Raw genomic sequence first — 27,734 nt, forward strand, 5'->3', positions numbered from 1 at the left:
CACTGCTCCTTATGGACCTTATTGGCGTCAAATGCGTACATTCGCCACTATTGAGCTCCTCTCAAGTCATCGCCTCAACTTTCTTCAACATGTAAGGAATCCCAGGTGAAAGCATCACTGCAACAGTTATATCAACTATGGAACAAGAAGAAAAGTAGTAACAGTGACAAAGTAATGGTGGAGATGAAGAGAAAATTTTTTTAATTTCATTTCGATCCTTCCAATACAAATTTCTTGACTTTGCTTCTGTTAAAAAGGAAAATTTTAGCCTAAATAATTTAACAATTGTTTCTTAAGCATGCTCCTAAAAATTCAATTCAACATTCATATTGATTTCAGAATAGCTTTGGGAAATCTCAAAAACATATTCTATATATATATATTTACCCAAAATTAAAATGATTTTATATCCTCCTCTAACTTTTTAAACTATTAATATTTTAGAAATCCAACCATTGAATTTGTGAAAACATTTATACATGCATATAAATTTTTAAATCGATTTGATATTTTCATCATATTAATCTAAAATATTACTATATTAATATATATTTAATGATTAAATTTTTTCACAAAATTATAAATTAAATTATGCTAAATTTAACATTCATAATTTACATAAATGAAACATATTGATATTTTCATCATATTAATCTAAAATATTACTATATTAATATATATTTAATGATTAAATTTTTTCACAAAATTATAAATAAATTATGCTAAATTTAACATTCATAATTTACATAAATGAAACATGAATGTCAACTATTAAATTATAAAAATATTAATCATAAAAAATTATAAAAGGAAAATATAACATCACTATAGTTTTACATTTATGTAAATGATGATGAACAGACTAATGTATTGATTTCATGGAAAACAATAAGTGAACCAATTTCATTTTTCATCTTGTTTTTATTCGGAAAAAAGTGTTCAACGATAATTGATTACATTGTTGATTTTCTAATGGCTTCAAAATTCCAATTTCAGTAACGTAAGTTAATGAAAGATCAATATACGATAATTACGTAAACACCACCACATTGCATATATATATATATATATATATGTATGTATGTATGCATCTTAGATTGAAAGTAGGAATTTGGCGATGGATTATTTCAATTCACTCACAGCAACTTCAATTGTTGCAATCATTGCTTTTCCACTACTATTTCTTTTCTCTTTTCCATGGTTATCAAGAAGAAACACAAACTCGAAGAAAACAGTACCAGAAGCTGGTGGAGCATGGCCTATTATTGGTCATCTACGCCTCTTAGGAGGGCCACAGCCACCTCAAATAAGCTTGGCTAACTTGGCTGACAAATATGGAAGAATGTTCACTATCAAGTTGGGTGTGCGTAGAGTTTTGGTGGTGAGCAATTGGGAGATTGCTAAAGAATGTCTCACCATACATGATAAAGCACTCGCCACTCGTCCAAAGGCAGTAGCCATGGAACTCTTAAGTTACAACCACGCCATGATCGCCACTGCACCTTATGGGACTTATTGGCGTCAAATGCGTAAGTTCATCATTATTGAGCTCCTCTCAAATCATCGCCTCAACTTGCTTAAACATGTAAGGGAATCCGAGGTGAATACATCACTGCAACAGTTATATCAACTATGGAACAAGAAGAAAAGTAGTAACAGTGACAAAGTATTGGTGGAGATGAAGAGATGGTTCAGAGATGTTACTCTTAACGTCATACTAATGATGGTTGTAAGGAAAAGAATACCAAATTCATACGAAGGTGTTGAAACCGTGGAATGGAAGAAGTCGGTGGACGAATTCTTTGAACTAGGTGCGAAGTTCGTGACGGTAGATGCATTTCCGTTTTTGAGATGGTTAGACATCGGTGGAGAAGAGAAGCGCATGAAGAAGGTATCCAAAGAATTGGACCAACTTGTTGAGGGATGGCTACGAGAACACAAGGAAAAGATAGCTGAAAATGAAGCAAACAGTGAGGAAGATTTCATGGGAGTGATGCTAACTAAGCTCCGTGATGTTGAGGAACATGATGCAAATACCATCAACAAAGCTACCAATCTCGTATGTTCATTTCTTAACCAAATTTTTTAACTATAATTCATATTTAATCTTTTTATTGCCTGCACATAATTGATGATTCCCTCCTTGTTGTCAATCGTTGGTGCTCATTTCTAATTGTTTGATTTGGTTTCTTTATATCATCAGCAGTTTTTGTTCACTTTCTGCCCTCTTTAATGTTGTTTGTATACTCTGAACCGATCAACTTTTCTGTTTCCTATAAATTTTAAACACTTGTTGCCTTGTTTCATGATTGCTTGTGTTTTCAAATAGTTTAAGTGGGGTTCTTTTGACAATTTTTAAGTTTATCCAATATAATTGTTGTTTGATAGATTCTTTTAGTTACTTGGATTGGATTTTTGAAATTGATAATTTAATGTGTTTTTGTTTTTTTCAAAATAGCACTTAGAGTTTGGTTTTTATTACACATTTTAATTTTTTTTTCTAATTTCATTAATATTAGGTCATATGGACCAATCAAGTTTAGATACCGACACATATGCCATATCATTAGCTGATGCACTTACTATGTGTAACAACATGATTAGTCTACATCATTCAATTTTAACGGAGTTAGAAACATGGACTAAAATGTGTGATAGAAACCAAAGTATCAATTTAAACATTGAAATCTAACTTAGATACCAAAAAGTAAATATACCATAAAAAGATATATAATTCTTTCTTCTTTTAATAAATTTATTTTGGCTCTAAAACCACTCAGTACTGATTTTTTTTTATTATACATGATGTAACAGTCTCTTGTACTAGGTGGGGAAGATACCACATCAATTACAATGACATGGGCTTTAGCTTTATTGCTAAATAACCGTGATGCATTGAACAAGGTCCAACAAGAATTAGACAGCCATGTAGGTAAGGATAAGCTATTAGTAACAGAATCAGATGCCAAGAATTTAGTGTACCTTCAAGCCATCATTAAGGAAACGTTACGTTTATATCCTGCTGCTCCACTCTCAGTTACCCATGAAGCCATTGAAGACTGTACAGTTAATGGATACAATATTTCAGCTGGTACTTGGCTTATTTTCAATCTTCACAAGATTCATCGTGATCCCCACATATGGACAAACCCAAATGAGTTTCGACCAGAAAGATTTATGGCCACCCACAAAGACTTTGATGTGAGAGGGCAAAATTTTGAATTGATTCCATTTGGTAGTGGTAGAAGAATGTGCCCCGGAGTTTCATTTGCACTTCAAGTTTTACAACTTACATTGGCTAATGTGTTGCATTGGTTTGAGTTTTCAACCCCATCAGACGAAGCAATCGATATGCGTGAAGCACCAGGACTGACAAGTCCTAAAGCAACTCCATTAGAAGTTTACATATCTCCTCGCCTTCCTACCTTTGTTTATAATTCCACTAGCTAATTTGGTTGTAACAATTATCCTTAGGACAATAAAAAATCATCATGTCAGTCAATTTGGATCTAAGATTTCATTCAGTTAAACATATTTTATCATGTCCAATATTGTATTTATTAGGTTTTATTATTTTATTGTTCACTTATTTGAATATTAGATATTGTTTAAGCATTTTTAAGTTGTTTAAGAGTTTATGTTTCTTAGTTAAATAAGAAAATTTAGTTTAAAACTACTTCTTGTTTAGATTAATTAAATGTTTCTTCATTGTTCATTAAAGACAAACAATTATCTTGATTAATAAAGTTTTCAACTCTAGGAGTTAGTTCTTTGTGCAAGATTTAATTGTTGTGATTTTTAGAATTAATTTAATTATTTTTAATTGATCTTATAGCTTGAGCTATGGAAGAAAAATAATTTGAATATCTTAATGCTCAAGTTGAATAGTTCATCAGTTTAATCGAATTCTTTTATTTATAAATACATTTATAATTTATTATTTTACCCAAATTTATTTTGAAATAAAGCACTCAGTCCAGCTTAAACTGAATTTTAAATAACAAATTTTGAATCAAACTCGAGTTTTTCACTATTTGAACTTGGGTCAATTCGATTGTTGTCTTAATCCCACTCCAGCCTGAAAAAAAGAGATGAGCCCTTTATATTTTGTGGACCCTAAATCATAAGGCCCATCAATCAATAAGTTTAAACCTATTGGGCTATACACCCTTGCTTTGCAGGCTATTTTCTAGCTAAAATTTCTCATGCCATTTGAACAATGAAATCATGATTATTAAATAATATGTAATTGTTTTAATGTTTATTTTGATACTTAATTTTTTCTAATTTGATATTTAAGAGTTTTTTTTTGTCTTACTTAAGGACTTAAATTCGTTTTTAATATATAATTTGGTATCTATTTTTTTTGTTTCAATTTGGTACTTATATTTTTTTATTGGAGTATGCGTGTCAAATATTCATTGAGCCATATAATATCATTTGGTATGAGTACCAAATTGAAAATCGAAACTAAACCCAAGCACCAAATTTAAAGGAAAAAAATTCTATACTAAATTAAACATTGAAACTAAAATAAAATAATAAATATTATATTAAAATCTGATTTTATTTTTATATTCTCATCTTCTTTGTTGATTCTCCTTTTCTACTCAATCAAATATTCTTTAAAACCTTCCAAAATTGAATTTAAAAGTTAACCATTTTAGTAATATAAGTGAAACAAACAATAACCCCAAACCCATGAGAATCCAAACATTATAGAATTTTCCTAGAAAATCTTCAATTACAAAGGCAATTTGAAAACAGCACCCAAATAAGGGTGACTCATTCGTGAAACCATGGTGAGTACTTGATGTAACATCAACCTAAAATGGTCCTAATGGACCATTACCCAACTTACCTATATATCATCATCATCATCAAAATCGTGGTCCTTCAAAAAGGGATCGCATTAAAACCCCAAATTTTCATTTACTATCATCACATGGGTGACTTCTACTGTCACCTCTTCTTACACTTCATTGGTTGTTCTTACATAATAGGTCATCATCTCCTCGAGATCTCAGCCTTGAAATCATGCCCATGCATCAATCTTGATGTAGCTTCATTGAGTGGATCTCAAAATTTTGTCCCTTTAGGCTCAAGATGGCTGTATCCATGGATGATGGTCACCCTACAATCAGGGGAAAACTTTAAGCTTTCTTAAATTGATCAGACAGGTATTTCTTGTCATTTTCATTTGTTTTTACTCCTTTTTGACCCCTAGTTGTTGTTTTGATTGAATTAATTTGAATACAAACTGAAATTTTGAAATTAGTAGTAAGTAGGTTTGTTCATGGGCCCAAATAAATGAAAGAGTTTAAATAAAATTATAAACTTGAAAAATACATTTAAAAAAAATAAAGTCTGTCTAAAAAAATGAGTCGGGCCTTAGGTAATCTTTTTTAGACTTGGTCCGGCTTGAATTAGCAAAAAAAAAAAGAAAGAAATCTGATAGTTTCTTTTTGTTTTCTTGCTATTTTCTTGTTGTTTTCTCACTGTTTTACTATCATTTCATTGTTATATTACTATTATTTTATTGTTATTGTTTTTGTTTGGATATTATATAATTTTTGTTTTATTATTAATTTTGTTATTATTTTAGAGGCATTTGCTTGTTAAGTTAAACCTATCTTAGTGTTATTTAAGTATAAATATTTTTTAATTTATTTTCAATTTGTTGAGAAATATTTATTTTAATATTTTAGTATTTTTATGTATTATATTTTCAATTTTTATATAAAAATAATATAAAAAATTTAATTAAGGCGGTCGGGCCTAGGTTTTAATATTTTTATCTAGGTTAGGTTTAGGCAAAATTTTAGACCCATTTTTTTATGCTAGGCTGAACCCAAGCTTAAAATTTTGACAATGCCCAGCTTGAACTCGGCTCGACCCATAGACAGGTTTAGTAGTAAGGTATATTAAATTATGTGGATATACTGAATGATACATTAATAACCAAATGCAAAAAGAATAAAAGATTAAACACAAATAGTGTAAATTGGGTTTAAATCTACATCTACGAGGCCTTACTTAGAGAAAATTTCACTATACAATACCAGCAGTGATTTAAGCCGAATATATTTTAACCGTTGGATAATTGCAATCTCACACGAGTACACTTAGTATAAATTCTCCCTTCTTTGCCTTTCCTACAGGGACAAAGCTAAAAAATTACTTTAAGAGATCAGTGATGAATCATAAATTTTTAAGAGCCAAAGTATAAATTTACCATTATACTAACTTATAATTTTTAAATTTTTGAAATAGCTTGAAGTGTAAATCCACCCTTAAGACTGAATTTGTAGAGAAAAAACCCTCTCTGCATCATTGGTCTTTTTCACCCAAAACATTGAAAGGTGTGTTTCAATGTTTTGTTTTCTTATCCTCGAGCTAAAGCTAGAAACTAACAATGGTCTTTTTAATAACTTTTTATAGGATATTATCGTATCGATCTTTTGATATAATATTTAGAATTATTTATAGTCCTTTATCGACTTATAAATAAGAAGATAATATCTTTAACGCACTCAAATCCATTTTTTTATATTGATAATAATATTTATACCAATTATTATTTTATATGCAAGAATAATAATCCGTGGTCTACAAAGCAACCATATTGGTTAAAGTGATCCTAATAATTAAAAATAGATTAATTAACAATTTATGTAGAAGAAAAAACTTAACTTTGAAATTAAGAATAATTTTTGTCTATGTATTTGGTTTTTGGGTAAATTTTATCACTAATCACTAAATTATAGATCAATTTACATTTTAATCACTTAACTAAAAATTACAATTTGATCATTAAAGTTTTCAAAATTAAAGTACTTTTTAATTGATATAATAACAATTTTAATTTTAATTTTTATTTTTTGTCAATTTAACCCTGATTAAATATAAAATGATAAAATTTATATTCTTTTAAAAATTTAAAAATTCTAAAATTAAAATTAAAATAAAAGAAAATAATTTTTAAACCTTCCAAATTTTCTCACTTATTATTTGTATAAATATATATACCCAATACCCATTTTTTTAAAAGGAAAAAAGTAAAAACATTAATCAAAATTATTGATTTCTATGTTTTTTACCTCTTTTATTTCTTTACATAGTTTTTCATTATATTTCCTATTTTAAATTATTTTGAGTTTTTTTATCATTTTATATATAATCAAAGTTAAATTGACAGAAAATAAATATTAATATCTAAAATTATTATTATACCAACTAAAAAATACTTATTAACAATCCGGCGGACAAAAAAAAATAAAAATTTATTGACCAAATTGTAATTTATTTTAGTTAAATGAACAAAATGAAAACTTACCTATAATTTAGAGACTAATAGTGCAATTTACCCATGTTCTTTTGGGGGTCGATAACGACATGATCACAGTGTTAAAAAGTTTCAATCTTTTTCTATGGGACCCCAACATGCTAGCTCATAAACAGTCAACGAAAACCAAACCTGTCCCTCCCTGTCTTCCCTTTCTTTATGAAAAACCAACCCGATCAAAGCACTTGATCAAATACACCCAAAAATCTCAAAACACCCCATTTACTTTCTCTGTTTTCTTGCCCTCCCCCCAGAGCTAGAATTTGGCTTTAGTCCTTAAAATTTTTTTTTTCATGGAGTTGAGCCTTAGGCAACGCTCCACCACTAGCAGGTTAGAAAAAGTAGTGGTTGCTGTTAAAGCAGAAAGGGTCATCTCTAAAACTGCTTTAGCTTGGGCACTCACTCATGTTGTTCGTCCTGGTGATTGTGTTTCCTTGCTTGCTATCTTCCCTGGTGAAAAAAAAGGTAAATTTTTTGCTTAATTTTCTTGTATGGGGTTGTTCAAGTCATGATTTTTTGTTGAATTTTTGTTGAAAAGGTAAAAGATTTTGGAATTTCCCGATATTGACGGGTGATTGTGGTAGCAATATGAAGGAGGAGTTGCCGGAAAAAATTTGTCAGATCTCTGAGTCATGTTCTCAGATGGTACTTCAGTTTCATAATCAAATTGAGGTAATTAAAGTTATTTAATTTCTCAGTTGAGTTTAGCTTTAATGGAGGTCTTTGGTCTATTTGTTTCTAAGAACTTTTCAGGTAAAAGTAATTGCATTTTGCTCCTAAATTAATCTCTTTCTATTAGATCAAATAGCCAACCGAATAGCCAACCGATCGATCTGTTTAGTCCATTTAAAATTGATGAAATCATAAATTAATAAATGATAAAATTATATCCGCGGTCTAATTATTCTATTAACCACGTCAGTTTTAACCGTAAAAATGAATAAAATTTTTAATAGAAAATTTTAATTTACTATTTAATTTAATCTAGAGGGACTAATTTTTTTCAATTTTTCAAATAATTTATCTCTTAAGATACTTTTACCGAACTTTTCCCAAAGTAACATGCAAAGAATCTTTAGAAGATTCTTGGAAACCTAAGAGGACTTAAAGCTTAAGCTTTACTGTCAAATGGAAACAAAAATATATTAATGATTAGAGGGCTTATTTAGACTTTAGGGGGTGTTTGAATTTGAATGGCATTGCCATGTGCATGATGACCACTATTGCCAATCAACATTATTAAAGCTATTTTTAATAAACTCCCCCATGAACATGAAGTGGGGTCCTTTAAAATTCTTTGCTTGTTTCATCCCTCTTTTTATGTTCATGAATGGTAGCTGAATTTTGCAATGATTCATTTATTTATAGGGACTAAATGCCAAACAAATAATGAGTTCTTTTAATGGCAGGTTACTGTGAGGATTAAAGTGGTGTCTTGTACAACTGGCAGTTCAGTGGTGGCTGAAGCAAACAACAATGGTGCCAATTGGGTCATACTGGACAAGTAATTTAACCATACAAAACAAAAAAAAAAAGTATTATTTCTTGTTTCTAAGCTATTAGTTTAATTGGTTTGGTCATAATTGTGGTTTATCCCCTTTGCATATCCATGCTTTATACTAGTTTATTATAGAATATGTTCCTATATCACTGATTATGTCTGTTATAATGCTACTTTTGTTGTTATTCATGTATAGAATGTTACTCTATGCTACCATTGTTAACCAATTCAAAGGAAAAACAAATGGGAATATGATCTGGTTGAATGCATTGTGGTCTGTAATATGTTGGAATCGATTTGCCGTGGCCAAAACTCAGTATCTTGAACTTCTTGTCATTGTGTTTTGAATCAGAAAACTAAAGCAAGAGCTGAAACATTGCATGGATGAACTTCATTGCAACATTGTAGTAATGAAAGGTTCTCAAGCAAAAGTTCTTCGGCTTAATTTGCAATGCGCGAATGAACCTCGAACTCCTTATTACTCGGCTGCTTCTTCACCAGTTAAGGATGTTGGAGATCACCTGGGACATAGGATGAAGCATTCTACTCCAGTTAGTAGCCCTGAAGAACCGAGTACTTCGTATTCAGCAGCATCACTTTTCCTTGTCTATCAAGAAAACCCTCTTTTCGTGGATGATAAGAACGAGTTGGATAACCAACTTACCGTTCTTGATTCAGTTGGAGAAAAGCTTATAAATCTATCAGCAAACTCGACGTCCTCTGTGAAAAATAACGACAAGAGTATATTTTGGATACCCCAAAATCACAATAACGAAAAGCCTTGCAAAACCCGAAGTGGTCGAAATATAGTCATCCCTCCTAGTTCAAGAACCTTGCTCGACAAGTTTTCTCAATATGATCAAGATGCAAAGGAAGGTAGACTTGTCAATACAGACTACATGGTTAACTCAAACATTAGAGATGCGGTCGCATTAGGTCGAGCATCCTCGGTACCTCCACCGCTATGCTCGTTTTGTCAGCACAAAGCACCAGTCTTTGGCAAGCCGCCGAGACGGTTTTCTTACGAGGAGCTAGAGGAAGCTACTGATGGATTTGCAGAAGTGAATTTCTTGGCAGAAGGTGGTTTCGGTGTTGTTTATAGAGGGATTTTACGAGATGGTCAAGTTGTAGCGGTGAAGTTGTTAAAATTTGTTGGTTGTCAAGCAGATATCGATTTCTGTAGGGAGGTACAGGTTTTGAGCTGCGCGCAACATAGGAATGTCGTGTTGCTAATCGGGTTCTGTATCGATGGTAATAAGAGAGTCTTGGTTTATGAGTACATCTGCAATGGATCCTTAGATTTCCATTTACACGGTATCCTTTTTTCTCGTTTCTATTTCTCTCGAGATCATTTTTTGTATTCCTCTCTTACAGTTTACATATCTGGTTGACAGGAAGCAACAGGGCCTCGTTAGATTGGCAATCAAGATTACGAATAGCAATCGGAGCAGCACGAGGCTTACGATACCTACACGAAGATTGTAGAGTTGGTTGTATTGTACATAGAGATATGCGGCCTAAAAACATTCTCCTAACTCACGATTTTGAGCCTCAGGTACTTTCAATTTATTTTTGGACATTCCCGAGGGTGTTAGATTCTATGTGTATTCATTACGATAGACTCACGATTTTGAGCCTCAGGTTACTGATTTTGGCCTCGCTAGATGGCATTCCGATCAATGGACAGTTGGAAACGAAGAACAAACCGTTGGAACTTCAGGGTACTTTCTGAGTTCGTTCTCTAATATTTACTCTACTTGTGAACATTTCTATCATTCTAAAGGGACCTCAAACAATGACTAAATCCAGGTACCTTGCCCCGGAATATTCAGATGGCGGAAGGATTACGCAAAAAGTTGATGTTTACGCATTCGGAGTAGTGTTATTAGAGTTACTAACAGGTCAAAGAATCAGCGACTTACAATATTGCAAAGGCCGGAATTTCTTATCGGACTGGTTCCATCCTCTAGCCGCATTAGATTCGAATCAAATCATGACAAATATTTATCAATTGCTTGATCCATGTTTAGCCTCCGGCAAAGTCCGGGACTATACTCATCAACTCCAAGCCATGGCTCGAGCCACTTTCTTGTGCCTAAGTCATGATCCAGAATCACGACCCCCGATGTCAAAGGTACATACCTTGTCCTGCAAGTTTCTAATTCATTTCGTAATCCTTTTTCATAATCTTTGCTTGTCATTTGCAAACTTTATTAGATACTTAGAATTCTTGAAGGAGGAGATACCAACGTTCCTTTGAGTTTAGACCTGAACTCGATCGGCAATCGAAGCGGCCATTTACGTGGATTGAAAACTCAAACACAACCAGAATCTACGAGATGGCATTCTCGAAAACTTTCGCATTGACCGAATCGTTTCGAAAGACCGAAACCGATGCTTGTATAGTTTGAGAGTATCATCACATTGATTCCTTCTTCTCCTTTTCATGTAATTTCTTCTTCTTTTTTACAATCTACTACCATTATTTGCTTTTATTTGAAGAAACTGTAATATTGGGAATTTGCATACTTGTAATATGATTTCATTTGTTTGCTCAAATTTGTCCATATATACCAAAGTATACACAAGTATTTTGTACTAAAAAAAAATTCTATAATAATAATCACTTTTATTGTTCTTGTTGTTATTTAATTGTTTACTAACTAATTCAGGTTTTCAGAACCGAATCAGCGGTCGAACCGGTTAGATCATCGATTTTTAATATGATAAATCATTGAAAAATTCATTAAAAATAAAAAAATAAAGAAAACTAGTTCAATATTCGTGGGTCAATTGGTCTAACCTCTTTAATTGAATTGGTGCTCTAATTGAATTCTAATTTAACCATTTCGATCCAGTTCAATAAGTCACTCGATTTGAATGATTTGTGAAGACAAGGACCAAAATGGACGTTGTAAAAGCAACCTTTCCCAAGAACAAAGCCAAAAATTATTTTTAGGAGGTCAGATTGAGTATATTTTATGAAAGCTAAAATGTAATTTCATAATTATATTAACTTATATCTTTATAATTTTAAAGGATTAAATTAAAATTTTATCATTTCAAGAGGACTAAAATATAATTTAATCATTTATTAATTTATAATTTTATAAAATATAAAAACGCCAGTAATGCCGCCCTTGATCTTTCCTTGGAAGAACCAGAGGGTGACTGGTTTGCAAGGACAAATATAAAGAAGAGCAAGCAGGGCGTTGCCCTCCAAAAAAGAAAATTTTATAATTTAGTCCTTTTGTAAATAATAAATTTATAAGTTTTGGCCCTTCAAAAATGAAAATAAATTACGTTTAGTCTCATAAAAAATGGTGAAATCACAAATTAATACATGATAAAATTATATTTTCACCTCTTAAAAGTTTACAATTCGATTCCAGCCCTTAAAAAAAATTCTAAATTCATCCCTGCTGGTATATATACATATACGTATGCATGCATCTCCATGATAATGGCTTAAAAAACAAAACAAAAACAAAGCAAATTTTATTAAAGAAAGCTTTATACATAAAAAACTGTCTGCAATTTTCATGGTTACCCATATTTCATCAAAGTCCCCACAACATTCTTTTATTTACTTTATAATATATACCCCAAAGTAAAACCCCAAACTGATCCCATCCCAACACAACAACATAATAAAAAGCTACACCCATCCCTGTTGTTTCAAAAGAATTCACATCAGTTTTTGCATTTCAGTACCTCCCATTATTACTTGCAGACGAATAACTCCCATCAGAAACTGGTGATTCTTCATAGCTGGTAGTATTTGGTTGCATGGTCGACCCTATTTGAGCATATTCCGACACACTCCACACTTTCACCGACTTGTCCAAACTGCCACTATACAAAGTCCATCGCTGTTCATTCGTCGAATTCGGGTCTTTTTCCGATGCCAAACACTTAACCGGTCCTGTATGTCCTGTTAGAACCGAAAGACATGTATGAATGTTACCATCCCTACGCCAAACACATATAGTTTTATCAGCTGAACCACTAAATACCAGATTCCCAGCTGCTTCAAGACAAAGAACAGCTAATTTATGTCCTTTAAGTACACCACCATGTGCTAACCCTTTCTCAAGTTCCCAAAAATTAACAAGGCCATCACTGGAACCACAATATAAAACCGAACCAGGTGCATCAATTGCTAATGCTGTAACAGCACATTCTTGTTGTAACAATGTTTGGTTCAAACTATGTTTTGTCCCTTTACGTTGTTGTTCCCTTTTCCATACTTTAACCGTCCCGTCGGCCGAACCGGTGAAAACCATCTCCCCGCCGGACCTCGATACTACTGAATTCACCGCGTCGTCGTGCGCGTTAACCGACTCGAGACATTTATAATCAGAAATCCTCCATACTTTAAATGTTCTATCCCATGAAGCTGAATAAAGAAGACCATGTTCTTCATTTAAACTCAAACATGACACAGCATCTGAATGCTTGATCCATAAAGATCTTTTTCGTTTCACTTCAATGTAATTACTTGGTTTAATTGAACTTTTGAGGATTTCTTTCAAAGATGGTAATGTACCAGCTCGTTTATGAACACCAGGGTTCTTAACAGATACTTTCCATACACGAATTTTACCATCTTGATGACCAGTAAAAATCTTTGCACCTGCTATAACAATGGTTTTAACCAATCCACTATTTGATTTGAAACCTGTAAATTCTTTAAGATTTTTCCATACACGTATGTTCTTACTATCAGAACCCGTATAAAGCAAATCATCTGAAGCAGCTAATGAATAAATATGACCTTCTTCACGTGTAAGTGACATGATGAGACTATTGGCCGGAACACTATCATCATCAAATGGCATAGACAATGATTTGTTGAAATGAGTAGTTTGGTTCCACGGCGACATCGTTAACGGCGAACCTTCCCCGCTCGATCGGTTCGGTTCCAAAGGTCCATTAGCCGACGCGCTGCTATGTCGGAGACATAAATCATCTTCGCTCACCGGAGATGTCATCGACATGTTGGGATCCGAATATATGGTTTTCCCAAACTTGGACTTACGAATGCCATCTGCTTGATCATCAAACATTGTGCCTCCTATCACTCTCATTACCAAGAAAAATTATCAAAAAGAAAATGAAGAAAGAAAAACAAAGAAAATAGCAAATTCAAGCTAACCCCAAACCCCAAATATCAAAAGAGTATATAGAAATGGATTGGATTTGCATTTGCAATTGCAATTGAAATGCATGGATTCATATATTTATATATAATGAGGATTGCAATTATAGAAGAAAGATAGGAATGGTACAGCATATTTGTGGCTATCAAAATTCGACAAGTGTTCGGATGAAAGAAATGGGTTCACAAAGACTGACAATGGGTCCAAGGAATCAGGGTGATTGGTAGTTTTATTAGTTTCAATTTGGGGAGTTGTTTTTGTTTATTTATTTATATTTGTATTTATGATGAGTGGTTCATTTAATATATCTAGTAAAAACAATTTTCAATGTTGGCATAAGCCAATATTGATTGATTTAGTTGGATCAACATTGATTAGTATTTTGACACTAATCAAAGCTTGAGTTTTCGTGGGGATTATAGTTTTCGGAATTTTGTATTTTTCTTATTTCATTTAAAAAATTGATATGTGTTTTTCTTAATATCAGTTTTTTTATATTTTACTATTTTCTTATAAGATACTTGTACAATGTACAAAATATTTTTCCATTCAAGAAATGAGTTGAGAAAAAGAAAAATAACTTTCGGGACAATGGGCAAAATTTAGAAATTTTTTTACGGAGGGTTGGAATTAAATTATAAATTTTTTAGAGGCTAAACATAATTTTATCATATATTAATTTATAATTTCATCATTTTTTAAGGGGTTAAATAGAAAATCATTTCATTTTGAGGGGTCAAAATTTAATTTTCCATATATTTACTTATAATTTCAGACTAAATTATAGTTTTTCCATTTTGGTTAGGGGGGAGAAGGCACTTGTATTCGTCGTTGTTTGGCAAATGAGGTCTTGACACGATTGACAAAAATAAAGGCCTTAGGTCTTAAGTATCCAAGTTCGAAATTCACCATACACAATTATATGTGTGTTACCATATGTGAATTTTAGTTCAGCTAGTCAATTCTAACCTAGATCATTATTCTTATTCTTAGTCTATTTATGTTGTAATTGTTTGATTCTACGTTTTTTAATCTATTTGTGCTATAATAGTTTAATTCTACGCTTTATAATTGCACGAAAATGTATTTGTAATCAGACATAATCTTTTCAAAAACAAAAAAAAAGGCTTTGGATGGGGTATTCCTTTCCCATTATTTGAGATCTGATTTGCTCAATAAACAAAAAAAAGGGTTTCATTATAAAATTGAGTTTTCGAGTTCTCCTCTATGCTATTGGTACGTGTGAATTTTAATTTTATTAGTTAATTTTAGTTTAGATTATTTCAATTCTTAATTTGTTTGTGCCTATAATTATTTAATTTTCACTTCTTAATCAATTTATGTTACAATAATTTAATACTATACTTTATAATTAAGTGGGTATTTTTTATTTGAGATATGATTTACTCAAACTTATATTAAAATATAAGGGTAAAGGAAAAGGGTTCATCATGTTTCCATTTCTCAATATTTAATCATTTGAGTCCACTGAAAAATAATTGTAGCACTTCGTCCCTTTCATTTCCTTCTTTTGTGTATATATGTCAATGGCATCAATTATTATACAGTGAAAAAGTTCAATTTTTGAAGGTGAAAAAAAAAATGACACTGTGGATTTAACTGATAAGTGGAGGGCTTGAAATTATGAAATGCAATTATTTACAATTATTCCATATTTCTATTTTTGAATAAACCATTTAAAGGCAAAATTAAAGTTCAAGCCTGTCTGGCCTGCAAAGTTTAAAGTGTAGACAATGAAAATTAATGAAAATAATAATAATAAGCATAATAATAAATTTTTTGTTATTTTGGTTTTAATTATTTTATTATTATTTTGACCCTAAATCTTCAAAATTTAATTAAATTGTTTTTGGTTAAAAATTAATTAAATTATTAAAATTTTAATACTTGTAATGTGATAGTCCATGTAATAATCATAATGTAATGTGATAGTCCATGTAATAATCATAATGTACTTGATAAAATTTTAAAAAATTCATAAAAATTTATAATAAAAATTTAAAAGAATATACAAGTTAGTAGTAAAGCATATTGAGGAGGATAGACTCTTTCAAGAGAAGTCTCTAAAGCGTCATCCGTTGGACAGATGATACAGTCCCCATCAACCAAAGGTATTGTTTTAAATACTTAGATTTTATCTCCCAACTCCGCGGAGAGCCCCGAGGGTTCACAAAGTGGGAGTGCCTTGATTAGTAAAGAAAGTACGTAATTGAAGGATGCATAAATAATTAATCAATGAAGATGCATGAGATGTGGATTGAACCACCAACAAAGGCTAATTATGCTTTGGTTGGTGGTTCGATCTACATTGCGTGAGGCTTCATTGATTAATTATTTACATGTCCTTTAAATGTATACTCTCTCCACCAATCGATATGCTCTCACTACGTGAATCTTTGGGGCTCTCTGTAGAGTTGGGAGACAATACCTACAATTGTTGGGGGCCATATCGACTACTCGACAGACAACACTTTGGAAACTTCTCTTGAAGGAGTCAATCCCCTCAACAAAGTATATATGGATAATCACGCGGACTATCACGTTAGTATTATTAAAATTTTAAGAGCTTAGTGAGCTTTTTCATCCAACGAAAAAAAAAAAGGGAGCATTTTGACTAAATTTAAAAAAGTAGAAAGCCAAAATGGTTCAAACAAAGAATTTCGACCAAAGTGATAAACGGGTCAATATTAAAAACTAAACTTATCATGCCAAAAAAATATTAAGGGTGTGCTTAGGTAAGGGATTTATAAGAAGGATTTCATTTGTATCGGGCTTTTAAAATTGAATAATAAATTTATTGTTTGGGTAAATATATTATACAATTTCAAAATTTATTAGTAATTTCTAAAGGAAATTTCAATAGCTGAATTTTTTTCAAATTTCATCTAAAGTGGTAGATTTTTTTAATTCTTTATAATTTTATTTGATTTAATACATATGGTCCTACTTTAAGATAAAAAAGTTTAAATTTCAAAAATTATTTTTATTTAATTTTAATATTTTTAATTTTATTTCATTAAAAACTATTTATAAATATTTACAAATATAATGATATCCCTATTGAATATTTTTATATATTTTTTTAAAATTAACATAATTATTCTTCTTTTATAATTATTTTTACTTTTAAAAATTTCAATAACCTATTTTTTCTAAATTAATTATTTATCCAAACAAAACAATTGGTAAATTCTTCACCTAACACACTCTAAAAGAAAAATAAACTCTTCTTCTCCACCATAGAATACTGGGTTTGCTAGCTACTTGCTAAAATTTGATTGTTTAAATATAAGTAAATGTGAAGATAATTATCAATAAGTATTAGAAGTAATGTTAAGACACATTACACCCTTAAAGATATAATACAACAATCACAAATCACAAAAATAATTATAAAACGAAGATTGAGTGAATATGAACCAAAAACTAAAACGAATGATACCCAAAAAAAAGGGTAAACTACATTATTAGTTCCTAAACTATGAGTAAGTTTTTTTTTAGTCACTTAACTAAAAAAAATTAAAATTTGATCACTGAATTATTTAAAAGTTTTCATTTAAATCACTGAACTATTCAAAAGTTTTTATTTAAATCACTGGGTAGTTAAGTTTTTTTCAAAAAAGTTCTACCAGCGAGCTTCATGTGATGATTCAATGATTGATATGGTAGATCAGTACACATCGAAGAATAGAATAACATACATTATATCTAAGTTGATCTGACAATCAATTTTGGATATTGGAGAAAAAATTGTTAAGACACATTGCACCCTTAAAGATATAATACAACAATCACAAATCACAAACAATAATTATAAAACGAAGATTGAGTGAATATGAACCAAAAAACTAAAACGAATGATACCCAAAAAAAAGGGTAAACTACATTATTAGTTCCTAAACTATGAGTAAGTTTTTGTTTTAGCCACTTAACTAAAATAAATTAAAATTTGATCACTGAATTATTTAAAAGTTTTCATTTAAATCACTGAACTATTCAAAAGTTTTTGTTTAAATCACTGGGTAGTTAAGTTTTTTTCAAAAAAAGTTCTACCAGCGAGCTTCATGTGATGATTCAATGATTGATATGGTAGATCAGTACACATCGAAGAATAGAATAACATACATTATATCTAAGTTGATCTGACAATCAATTTTGGATATTGGAGAAAAAATTGTTTGAATTTTAGTTCATAGATTCGTGATATCTAAAGTTGTTTCGTAAAAAAAAAAAACTAAATTATAGAAGAGAAGGGAGAAAGAGAGCTTTAGATTGGCGTAAGTAGTGCGAACAAATAAAGCCATATAACATCAATTTTAGTAGCCTAGTGATTTAAGTGAAAACTGTTGAATAGTTTAGTGATTAAATTATAACTTTTTTAGTTAAGTAACTAAAACGAAAACTTATCCATAATTTAGTGACTAATGGTGTAATTTAACACAAAAAATTGTTGATAATTTAGTAGAGGACGATGGAGTTCCAGCGTTTATATATGCTTGGTTATTGTATATTGTTAACCATGATGTAACAATAAGGTTTTTTTTTTTCTGTCTTTATGCTGGAACATGGTTGAAGTCTAACGGCAGCCATATTTGATTTTGATAAGGTAATATTGTATTAACGACACCCACATAAAAAACGTTGCGTTCATTTCACAAACAACATTGAAAGAAGGGTATATCCATTGCTTTGCCCCAACTGTTGGGGCACTGTGCATGCCACACCTTCACAAAAATCAAAGGTTATTTTGTATACAAATAACGAGTATCATTCAAATTCTTGAAAAGGAAGAATAAAAACAAGGGAATACAAGTTGTTATATTAATATTTTAGTAAGTAAAATACAAACCAAAGAGGGTTAAGTATGCAACATGTTTAGTTGTCAATTAGAGAACAAGTCATCTGTCACAGGTAGTTGTCAAGGATTAATTACTTCGTTAGAACATACCTAAAGTAGCCAAAGTAGCGAGACCAACAAACTAGTACAAATTAGGCCAACAGGTTACCGAGACCAATCAAGCAGACAAGTAAACATCAACGAGCAACCCTCTTGGGTAACCAAATAGTGAATATAAGTATCGAAAATGCAGAATTCGTAGTGAAGTGGACCGAGAGATGTGTGTACATCGAATACTACATTGATAAGTCAACAATAAAAGAATAAAAAATTAAACATAAAAAGTTGTTAACACAATTCAGATTTAATTTACGTTTGTGGGGCATTGTTCAAGAGAAAAAAATTCACTACTAAATATCACAATACAAGCGATGATTGAAGCAAAATCTATCCTGCTTCATGAATTCTTTTACTTGTGACGTTTATATTGTGGCATGTCTAAATCCTGAATGGATAATGGACTATGTATATGTAATTCATATACTTTGATGTAAATGGAAGCTTGAGTTCAAATAGATAAGAAATTGAAAATTGGTATTTTGGGTATGCTACTTCTGCAGTGTGGAGTATCATTCTACAACAGTGAAACTCATAACCCAATAAAAAGTAAATGATATCCTCTCATCAACACTACATTATATATGAAAAGTAAAATTGGCCACAAGTCATTTTTCTTTATGATAAATGATTCGATTACTATATGATAGTAATTGATTTTTCATTAAGGAAGATTAATGGTTACCGTGAGATAGAATAAGATCACATTGAGAGAGCAGTTTTATCTCCAATAGGTTAAGGATATCATATAAGGGTAATACACTTATAACAAGGTCATTAGACGAGTACTTATTAATAAGCTTTCGTAATGATATATAATAAGGGAGAGTTCAATCGCGATACTTTAGTGGAATGACTTCATGACTAAATAATGTTTTAATTAATAAGTGTAAAGTCAAAACATAATTACAAATTTTTAAGCCCTAATTATATATATCCAATTGGTCCCTCCACTAGTTTAAGAATACATTTTCTTGCTAAGTATAAAGATGACTTGATAATTAATTTAAGTTTTTCAATTATTATCTAATTAATTAAAATTAAATAATTGAAGTTCAAGATGAAATTAAATTAATTAGTCATTGTGAATTTGTTGAATAAAGAAATTAAATATATTTCTTCATAGAATCTATTATGGTAATGTTCCTATGACTTTAGCAAAATTAGAATTGGATTGAGAAAATTATTTAGTTGAGAAATTGCTAAATCTAATTAATGAAATTAATAGATTAAATAAATAATATTTTAGGTAATAGAAAATAAATATTGAGTTGGATAAATTATAAGTATTGAATAAAAGTTCATGAAGTATACATAATTGGACCCAATAAACCAATACAAGAAAGGTCCAACATGACATTGTAATATACGAGGCAACCCTATGGTATTATACAAGGGTGTCATCGCCCCTAGCTCTTCTACTCAGAGTAGAAGTGATATTTTCTATTAAAATATTATTATTTAATGAGGCCTTATTCAAACAAAAACTCTTGTATTTTTCTTTATAAATAGAAACTACAGGTCAAAAATTTTACACTTCTCAAGAATAAATTCTATTTTATGAGAAAAATGTATAGTTTCCGATTATAAAAAGAATTAACTTTCCTACTGAAATTTAATTAAAAGTTTTCATTTTGTGATTTTTTTCCATGTTGCTCGAACCAACACTTGAGGCAAATCATGGTTCGAGGTTAGCAGAGAAAGTCATTAAGTTGAAAGTTAGGATCAAATTTAATCTACCTGGCACAAAGCACGTGTAAATTTCGATTAAAGTTAATTGCTATAAATAATACAACAGACTCAACTTTCAAAAATTTTAAAACTTCTATTATATCTAAAATAATAATTTTTTAAACTAATTTTTCTAATAGTTATGTCACGAATTTTAGCATAAAATATAGAGATGGTCTCATTATTTAAAATCGTAAAGATTCAAATGTAAACATGTGGAGCTTTGATACCTTGACCGTATAAGTTCCTTCATGGGTGGCTTCTAGAATAGTCCACACTTCATAAGACACATTTTGAATTCCTTATATACTCTTGCTAGTCTACCCCATTAAAAGTATCCTACAATTCTTTTGAACTGAAATTCACTACTTTATCTTCTTCAAAGAAGTCCAAGTAGTTTCAAGCTTTGGTTTACGTACACCATTTGTCTTAGTGTAAAGAGACTCTCATCTGTTTAAAATTGATCTTCATGCTCTCTCATCGATGATATGATGAAAGCCATCATCTTTACTTTCTACCAACATAATTAGATTCATTCAAGAGTAGTGAATGTATAATTAAATCGTTTTTCTTTATACTTTCAATTGCACAACCACCAGATCTAAAATTTTATAGATACTTTAGGTGTATAGCTTTGATATTAATTGAAAATATGAAATTGATTGTGCTGTGTGCAAAAAAAGAAAAAGTGTATATTGAATACAAAATGATAAACCAATAAAAGAATGGACACAATAAATTGTTAATGTAATTTGAACTTAACTTACGTCTACGTCTACGGGACTTTACACAAATTAAGAAGAACTCTACTACTAAGTCTCACTATACAAGCAATGTTTGAAGCCTAATCTATCTTAACTCTTGAATAATTGCATCCTCACCCAAATACTAACTCTTGAATAATTGCATCCTCACCCAAATACACTTGGTAAAAACTCTCTCCCACTCGTCTTCCCTACTGAAAATAAAAACAAATCACTCAAAGGGTGAAAAGTACAAGCTTATAAAATGTTCCTTACAAAGTAATTGAATTTATGCACACTAAACTCTCCCTAATCCGATGTCAAACTCCATTTTTAGAGCATCACATCCTCATCTCTAAGTGGGATAATTCTCAATTAAATTGATAAATGTTCATTGCTTCATATTATCACCAAATGTCACAATATATGATAAAATTAAATCACTAAAATTGTTTAAAATTATCTTCACATTATCACCAAAATTATCTTCAAGAAATGCCTCAAGTAACTTTGATCAATTATCTCCTGTTTCTCACAATTTAAATCATCAAATAAGTCTTCAAGTAGTATCCATTCGAAATTGCTTTATCTAGACCAACACTATGGGATATAATTATCTTTAAGTAATACTTAGCCGAAATAACCATCACATTATCAATCAAAGAAATATTGATAAAGTGTGTTTCTACCTTGTTGAATTCTAGTGCCTCGTACAAATAGAACAAGTGTGTAGTATCATTTTATATTATATTGATCAAGACTAATTAGTTTTAACGATGGCAGATAATTTATTTTAATTTTACTGCTTAAATAAATCGAAATAAATTAAACTTCAAATTGTAAATTATTAATTGAATGTTCACAATTTAAATTGTAAAAAAAAAAAATGGAATAAACGAATATATCAAACCAACTCTTTATATTCGCAGATAGACCATAATCAAAAAGTAGAAAAAGAAGTGTGAACATGTGAAACTATATTATGAAGCGTATCATCAACTCCAAATACACTTTTTTTTCTCTCTCTCTCTAGACTCTCAAACTTCGCACTTAAGCTCTCAATTTCTTCTTCCACACCTTTACATAAATCAGCACAAAGAATCAGATTACGAATTTCGATAGCTCTAACTCAATAAAACTCCATTTAAACCAAATAAACGTAATGGGCTATGTTGATAACATGGTAAACATTTGCTTATTATGAAATTAAATTCAGTAAAAGGTAGATAGGAGCATTTAATTGAATCGAGTGAAAAATTTTTGAGTTAATCGAGTTGACGAGTCTTATTTTATCATTCTAACTCGATTTGAAATTTTTTTCAAATAGAATCGAGTGAAATGAAATTCGAGTTGAGTCAAATCGAATCGAGTGAACTTGTTGAGTTAACTTAAAAATTAAATATGTAAAATTAAAATATCGTTCAAAGATAACTAATTACATGTTAGAGCATATAAATTTGAAACTATATATATTTTAAAACTTTTTCAAATCAAAATAATAAAAAATAAGATACTCAAGATGATAAACTTGAATCATTATAATTTTAGAAAAAATTAAAATTTTAATTAATTTATATATTCTTTAGAATTTTTTAAAATTTTATAATTTTAAAAAATATGAATTAACATTTTATAAATACTTTGAATTTTAAAATTTATTTTGAATTTTGAAATTTATTTTAATTATTTTTTATTTTTGTTGAGAGATAGATCTGTTTTCTCATTTTCAAAATTAACAAAGGCCAAATATGTATTTAACCAATCTGTTATTCGAATTGTAAAATTCAACTCGACTCGAACTCAAAACTCAAATTACTTATTTGAATTGACTCAAATAATTCAATTTGATTAACTCAATATTTAATTTTTTTTAATTTTTTTAAATCAAATTAATTTTTATTCATCATTAAAATAATATATATGAAATATATTTGAAATAAATTTCAACCAATTCTGTTACAACTTTTGCCTAAAATGTTATAAAAAAAGCAAAAGGTACAAAGCAATAAACAATGACGAAACAAGGAAAAACCCCACTCGCATTACGAAAAGTGTTGCTACAAATTCCAACACCAACTGTTAAACCGCCACGTAGAAGGGACAAAAGCATGATTGTTTGTCTGAATATCAATGTTCATAGTACATTCACCTAGTCACCTGCTTTCTGTCCACTGCCCTTTAACTACAGTTCAATATAGCCAATGGCTTATGGACCAACCGCTAGGCCACTACTAGTTGGCCACATGTCCCCGGGGCAGGCACTACACAAAAGGCTGGGAATTAAATGGTTCATTTTTAGACCCTGTCTACTAGGGTCGCTCCCTTGTCTAACACAACCCTATAGCCTACTATCCATGGAAACAAACGAAAGCCAGGAAATTTTTGAGTTTAAATGTAGTAATCAATCATGGTGGCACTATGGTTGTGACATTACGTCTTGTTTTGCAAATGGTGTTCGTTGTTTGTTGTGGTAGTTGGGACACTTGTCTATCATCCAACGAGGATATTAGTGTCAATAGATCTCTACTATTAATTTTAGTATTTTAATTTATACACTTTTTAAAATTTTAAATATTAAACCTCGTCAAATAATAATTATTAAATTTTCCAGTTAAGTTCTATTATTTTTAAATTTTAACGTGGTAAACATATTATCATATATGTAATATTATAGCAACTTGTTATTTTCACATATTTTTAATTAAAAATTCAACTAATAGATTAACGACTATCATTTACGTTAAGATTGATATTTAAAATTCTAAAAGTATAGACTTAGAAAGATCCAATTAAAAAATATGAACTAAATTTGCAACTATACAAATAATACATGACTAATAATTGAAATTAATCGAACAAAATCTTTTTGATATAATGCTTAGAACTATCCATAACCCTTCCACGGTTCTTAAATAGGAGGATAAACGCACTTCAGCATACTCGAACCCGCATCATCTAAACTGGCAACAATATCGATACTAAAAAAGTTAATACTCATTTTAACTGAACATATTTAAATGTTATTTTTTTGGATTAGAACTAAAATTTTTAAATTTAACAAATATAAAAATTAAAATTAATCAAATTAATCGAAGATCAATTATTTGAAATGAGTTGAAATTCTAAATCGTCTAAATCAACTTAACTTGTAATTATATCAATTCCGAGATATAATGTAATCACAAAGACTAGATTTTATAACATTTTTGTCGAAATAGATTCATTGTTTTTCTCTTTTTTTCCTTTTCTTGGCAAAACAGTGTGAGCATTGGACACGTGAATTCTTTGCTTTAAATTGATAAATGGTATTATCCCCAAGCTAAAGGAACACAGAGTTTTTCCTTCGTATTTCTCAAAATTGGTATAGGGCAAACATGTATCTATTTATGGTCTCATCGATTTTTTTAAATGGTGTGAATTAGGTCTATTCGTAGATACAGTAATTTTGTTCAGGTCGGGTTTAGTAAGGATTTATTTTATTTTGGATCAATTTAGCTCTATATAAACGGAAAATATTTAGTACACTATCAGTAGAGTTTTTAAACACCATAAGTAAAGTTAGGAGGTTGATAAATATCTAATAGGAGTATAGTAAAATATTAAAAAATAAATATTTAGAAAAAGAGATACGTGGTAATTTTTTAAGGTTACTTATGGAATAAAAAAGTACACTACGAGTGTATCAAATACCCACCCTTACAAAAATATATAAATATTAAGGGTGATTATTTGATACATATCTTATGAAATTTTTAGATTCCACAAACATGATTTAAAATGTGACAAGAATGAACCTAAGTTGTGGCTTGTCGAATGTTCATTATTGCACCAAAAATACATAACAAGTGTTTTATTTGTTTATATATTAAAATTTTTAATTATTTTTACTATACTTATAGAACACTTATCACACCGTCAACTCATTTGTTAAGCTTAAAAAACCCTAAAATCACATATAGGATAATTTTTCAAATATTAACGTAAAATATCATGTTATTTAATATTTTATTATTTTAAAATAATAAAACAAATCATTTGAACGAATTAAGCCGAGCTCGAGTTTAATTTTTTTTTAATCAGAGTTCAATTCATTCCATGAATACCTCAAAGTGTGGAATTCCCTATTAGTACTTATAGATTGATAATACATCAAACACAAATCTATTAGATATTTTTCTATATAAATAACAATTTTCTTAACTAGATACAAAGAATTAGGTTTTATGGGGCAAATTATAAATACGTGATTCCAATAAATTCTCATGTCTCACATTAATTTAGATGAAGTACTACTTATTGTTGATGTTGTTTTAATGAAAATGTACTTTTTGGACAAAAAAGTGGACTTATATGATCATCCATTTAACAACATCATGTTGAATTGTTGATGTACACTTTTTTATGATTCAGATGAATAAGGTTTGAACTTTACCAAAATTGGAAACTTTCAATTTCAATGGTGTAAATTAAGTACTAAAATTAGAACTTTGAAGTGATGGATAAATAGTAAATCCTCGAGTATTCAACACGTAAAAACCTAATTTAATAAATCATTATTGCCGCCCAAACACTACTGCTTTTGAGAAAGTTTATTGATTAACAAGAAAGTCCAAGCAAAATCATGTATAGAATAAAGAGATATAATTCGATTTAAAAAATGGATAAATTAGTTTAAGTACGTTAGATTAAATAGTAAATTGGTCATTTCTATTAAAAAATTTATCAATATCTTCTGTTAAAACTTAGCTTAGTTGACGAAATAACCAAATTGTTACACGTGTAGTGCCACATGTACCTCATGTTAACATACAAAGACTAGTTTTTAACGGTAAAAATGAAAGAAATTTTTAACAAAATAACCAGTTTGCTTTTTGATCTAACATTCAAGACTAATTTGCCTATCTCTTGATTAGAGGAGGTAAAATACAATCTAGCTTCTAGTATAAGGGCATCCATGGCAATTTTATCATTTTATGGTATATTTAAAACTTGTAACTGTCTCTCCTAATAAAGTCATCTCAATGTTTGAACACGAATTCACTCTTTAAAAATACAATGCATTATCACTGTACTTAGCGTTTGTTAGCTTTAAGTTTTATTCTATGTTAGCGCTGGAATTTTCCTCGTGATTTGTTGCGAGTAATTGATTAGTTAGCTAAAATTGAATTATTCAATACTTGTGTTGTAATTTCAAAAAAAAAAAAAAAGAAAAAAAAAATCTCACTTTCACCCCTTGTTAAAGCAAATGAGTTTTGCCTTATTTATAGTAAACAAGAACAAAGTTTGGGCATTGGTTTTTTTCCGTTTAAAGTTGATGTGATAATTTATGGTGAAAAAGAGATTTTAGAAATCAATCAACTCACAAGACAAAAATTAAAATATAAACATGATATTAAGTTATATAATTTTATATCCACACGTCTTTTAAGATGAATAGAAGTTGGATCGAATCAAATTTGATTTCAGTATTTTTTTTTTACTCAGTCAATTGATTACAGAAAAATGTGTTAGGATAAAAAACAGCTAAATTATGCCAAAACAGAGCACAAACAACCAGAAAAATAGCAAACCCCAAAACAGATTACTAATATGCTCTAAACAAGGTATTTCTCGACAAACCTACCTTAGTTAAGGCTTTCGCCATTCCATTCTTACCTTGATTAATGACTTCAATCCGAACTTCAGCCATTCGCCATAAACTTCCTTCAAAATTTTTGAACAAATTCCTAAACGACCATGGTCGAAGACAACTATATTTCAATCAATCCAAAACAGTAATTGAATTGCATTATATGAATAAATGGACCTGCTCCTTCCGAATCAACTCTATAATCATCTCTACAGCCTCTATAATTGCCATTAAAACCGCCATTTCCAAGCCCCTTGCTGGGCATCTACCAGAAAATAAAATCGAAACCACCCCCTTATCATCCCTCAACACTCCTCCACAATCCTCCACAAGCCGTTATCTCATTCATAACAACCCCTGCCACATCGAATTTTATCCTACCCCTGCCGCCATCTCATTCAATATGAAATGATTATATAATATTAACATAATTTATTCTTTCCCAAGTATGATATTAATAACAGGTCGGGTCAAGTCTTGAATGCCAAATCAATATTTCGAACTATTTGATTTTTTTGTCCAAACTCATTTATAAAACTCAATATGGTTATCTAAATCATTTCAAATACGAGTTAAACTTCAGGTTAATACAGATAATCTAATCATTAAACAAATCTATAAATAAATCAGTTTGGATATACCATCATT

The 27,734-nt window shown here is 30.0% G+C and overlaps 3 protein-coding genes across 4 annotated transcripts; 2 read left to right on the forward strand and 1 right to left on the reverse strand.

The window, feature by feature from the left end:
* The first annotated feature begins 1,088 nt into the window (after positions 1-1,088).
* On the forward strand, positions 1,089-3,673 carry LOC108480930 (cytochrome P450 CYP82D47-like). Its single transcript, XM_017784072.2, has 2 exons — positions 1,089-2,059; positions 2,815-3,673. Exons 1-2 carry the CDS (start codon positions 1,118-1,120, stop codon positions 3,448-3,450), a joined length of 1,578 nt encoding a protein of 525 aa, XP_017639561.1. The 5' UTR covers positions 1,089-1,117; the 3' UTR covers positions 3,451-3,673.
* Positions 3,674-7,438: 3,765 nt separating this feature from the next.
* LOC108480661 (inactive protein kinase SELMODRAFT_444075-like) lies at positions 7,439-11,405 on the forward strand. 2 transcript variants are annotated; one of them, XM_017783726.2, is made up of 8 exons: positions 7,439-7,810; positions 7,884-8,017; positions 8,755-8,849; positions 9,199-10,160; positions 10,241-10,401; positions 10,488-10,567; positions 10,656-10,980; positions 11,064-11,405. In XM_017783726.2, the coding sequence occupies exons 1-8, from the start codon at positions 7,639-7,641 to the stop codon at positions 11,211-11,213; spliced, it is 2,079 nt and encodes a 692-aa protein (XP_017639215.1). In that variant the 5' UTR covers positions 7,439-7,638; the 3' UTR covers positions 11,214-11,405. The 2 variants fall into 2 exon arrangements, with proteins under 2 accessions (XP_017639215.1, XP_052886192.1); XM_053030232.1 differs by having other exon boundaries at positions 11,083-11,405.
* A 937-nt stretch (positions 11,406-12,342) lies between these two features.
* Positions 12,343-14,236, reverse strand: LOC108482213 (protein JINGUBANG-like). The gene has a single exon (XM_017785326.2). It carries the CDS (start codon positions 13,934-13,936, stop codon positions 12,554-12,556), a length of 1,383 nt encoding a protein of 460 aa, XP_017640815.1. The 5' UTR covers positions 13,937-14,236; the 3' UTR covers positions 12,343-12,553.
* Positions 14,237-27,734: the final 13,498 nt, after the last annotated feature.

Source organism: Gossypium arboreum, chromosome 6 (genome assembly GCF_025698485.1).
Source record: "Gossypium arboreum isolate Shixiya-1 chromosome 6, ASM2569848v2, whole genome shotgun sequence".
In the NCBI taxonomy this organism is placed as follows: Eukaryota; Viridiplantae; Streptophyta; class Magnoliopsida; order Malvales; family Malvaceae; genus Gossypium; species Gossypium arboreum.

Coding starts and splice junctions, on each gene's coding strand:
- LOC108480930 (XM_017784072.2), top strand. CDS start 1,118: ATGGATTATTTCAATTCACTCACAGCAACTTCAATTGTTGCAATCATT. Junction 2,060..2,814: donor TCAACAAAGCTACCAATCTC/GTATGTTCATTT, acceptor ATGATGTAACAG/TCTCTTGTACTAGGTGGGGA.
- LOC108482213 (XM_017785326.2), bottom strand. CDS start 13,936: ATGAGAGTGATAGGAGGCACAATGTTTGATGATCAAGCAGATGGCATT.
- LOC108480661 (XM_017783726.2), top strand. CDS start 7,639: ATGGAGTTGAGCCTTAGGCAACGCTCCACCACTAGCAGGTTAGAAAAA. Junction 8,018..8,754: donor AGTTTCATAATCAAATTGAG/GTAATTAAAGTT, acceptor TTTTAATGGCAG/GTTACTGTGAGGATTAAAGT. Junction 8,850..9,198: donor AATTGGGTCATACTGGACAA/GTAATTTAACCA, acceptor GTTTTGAATCAG/AAAACTAAAGCAAGAGCTGA.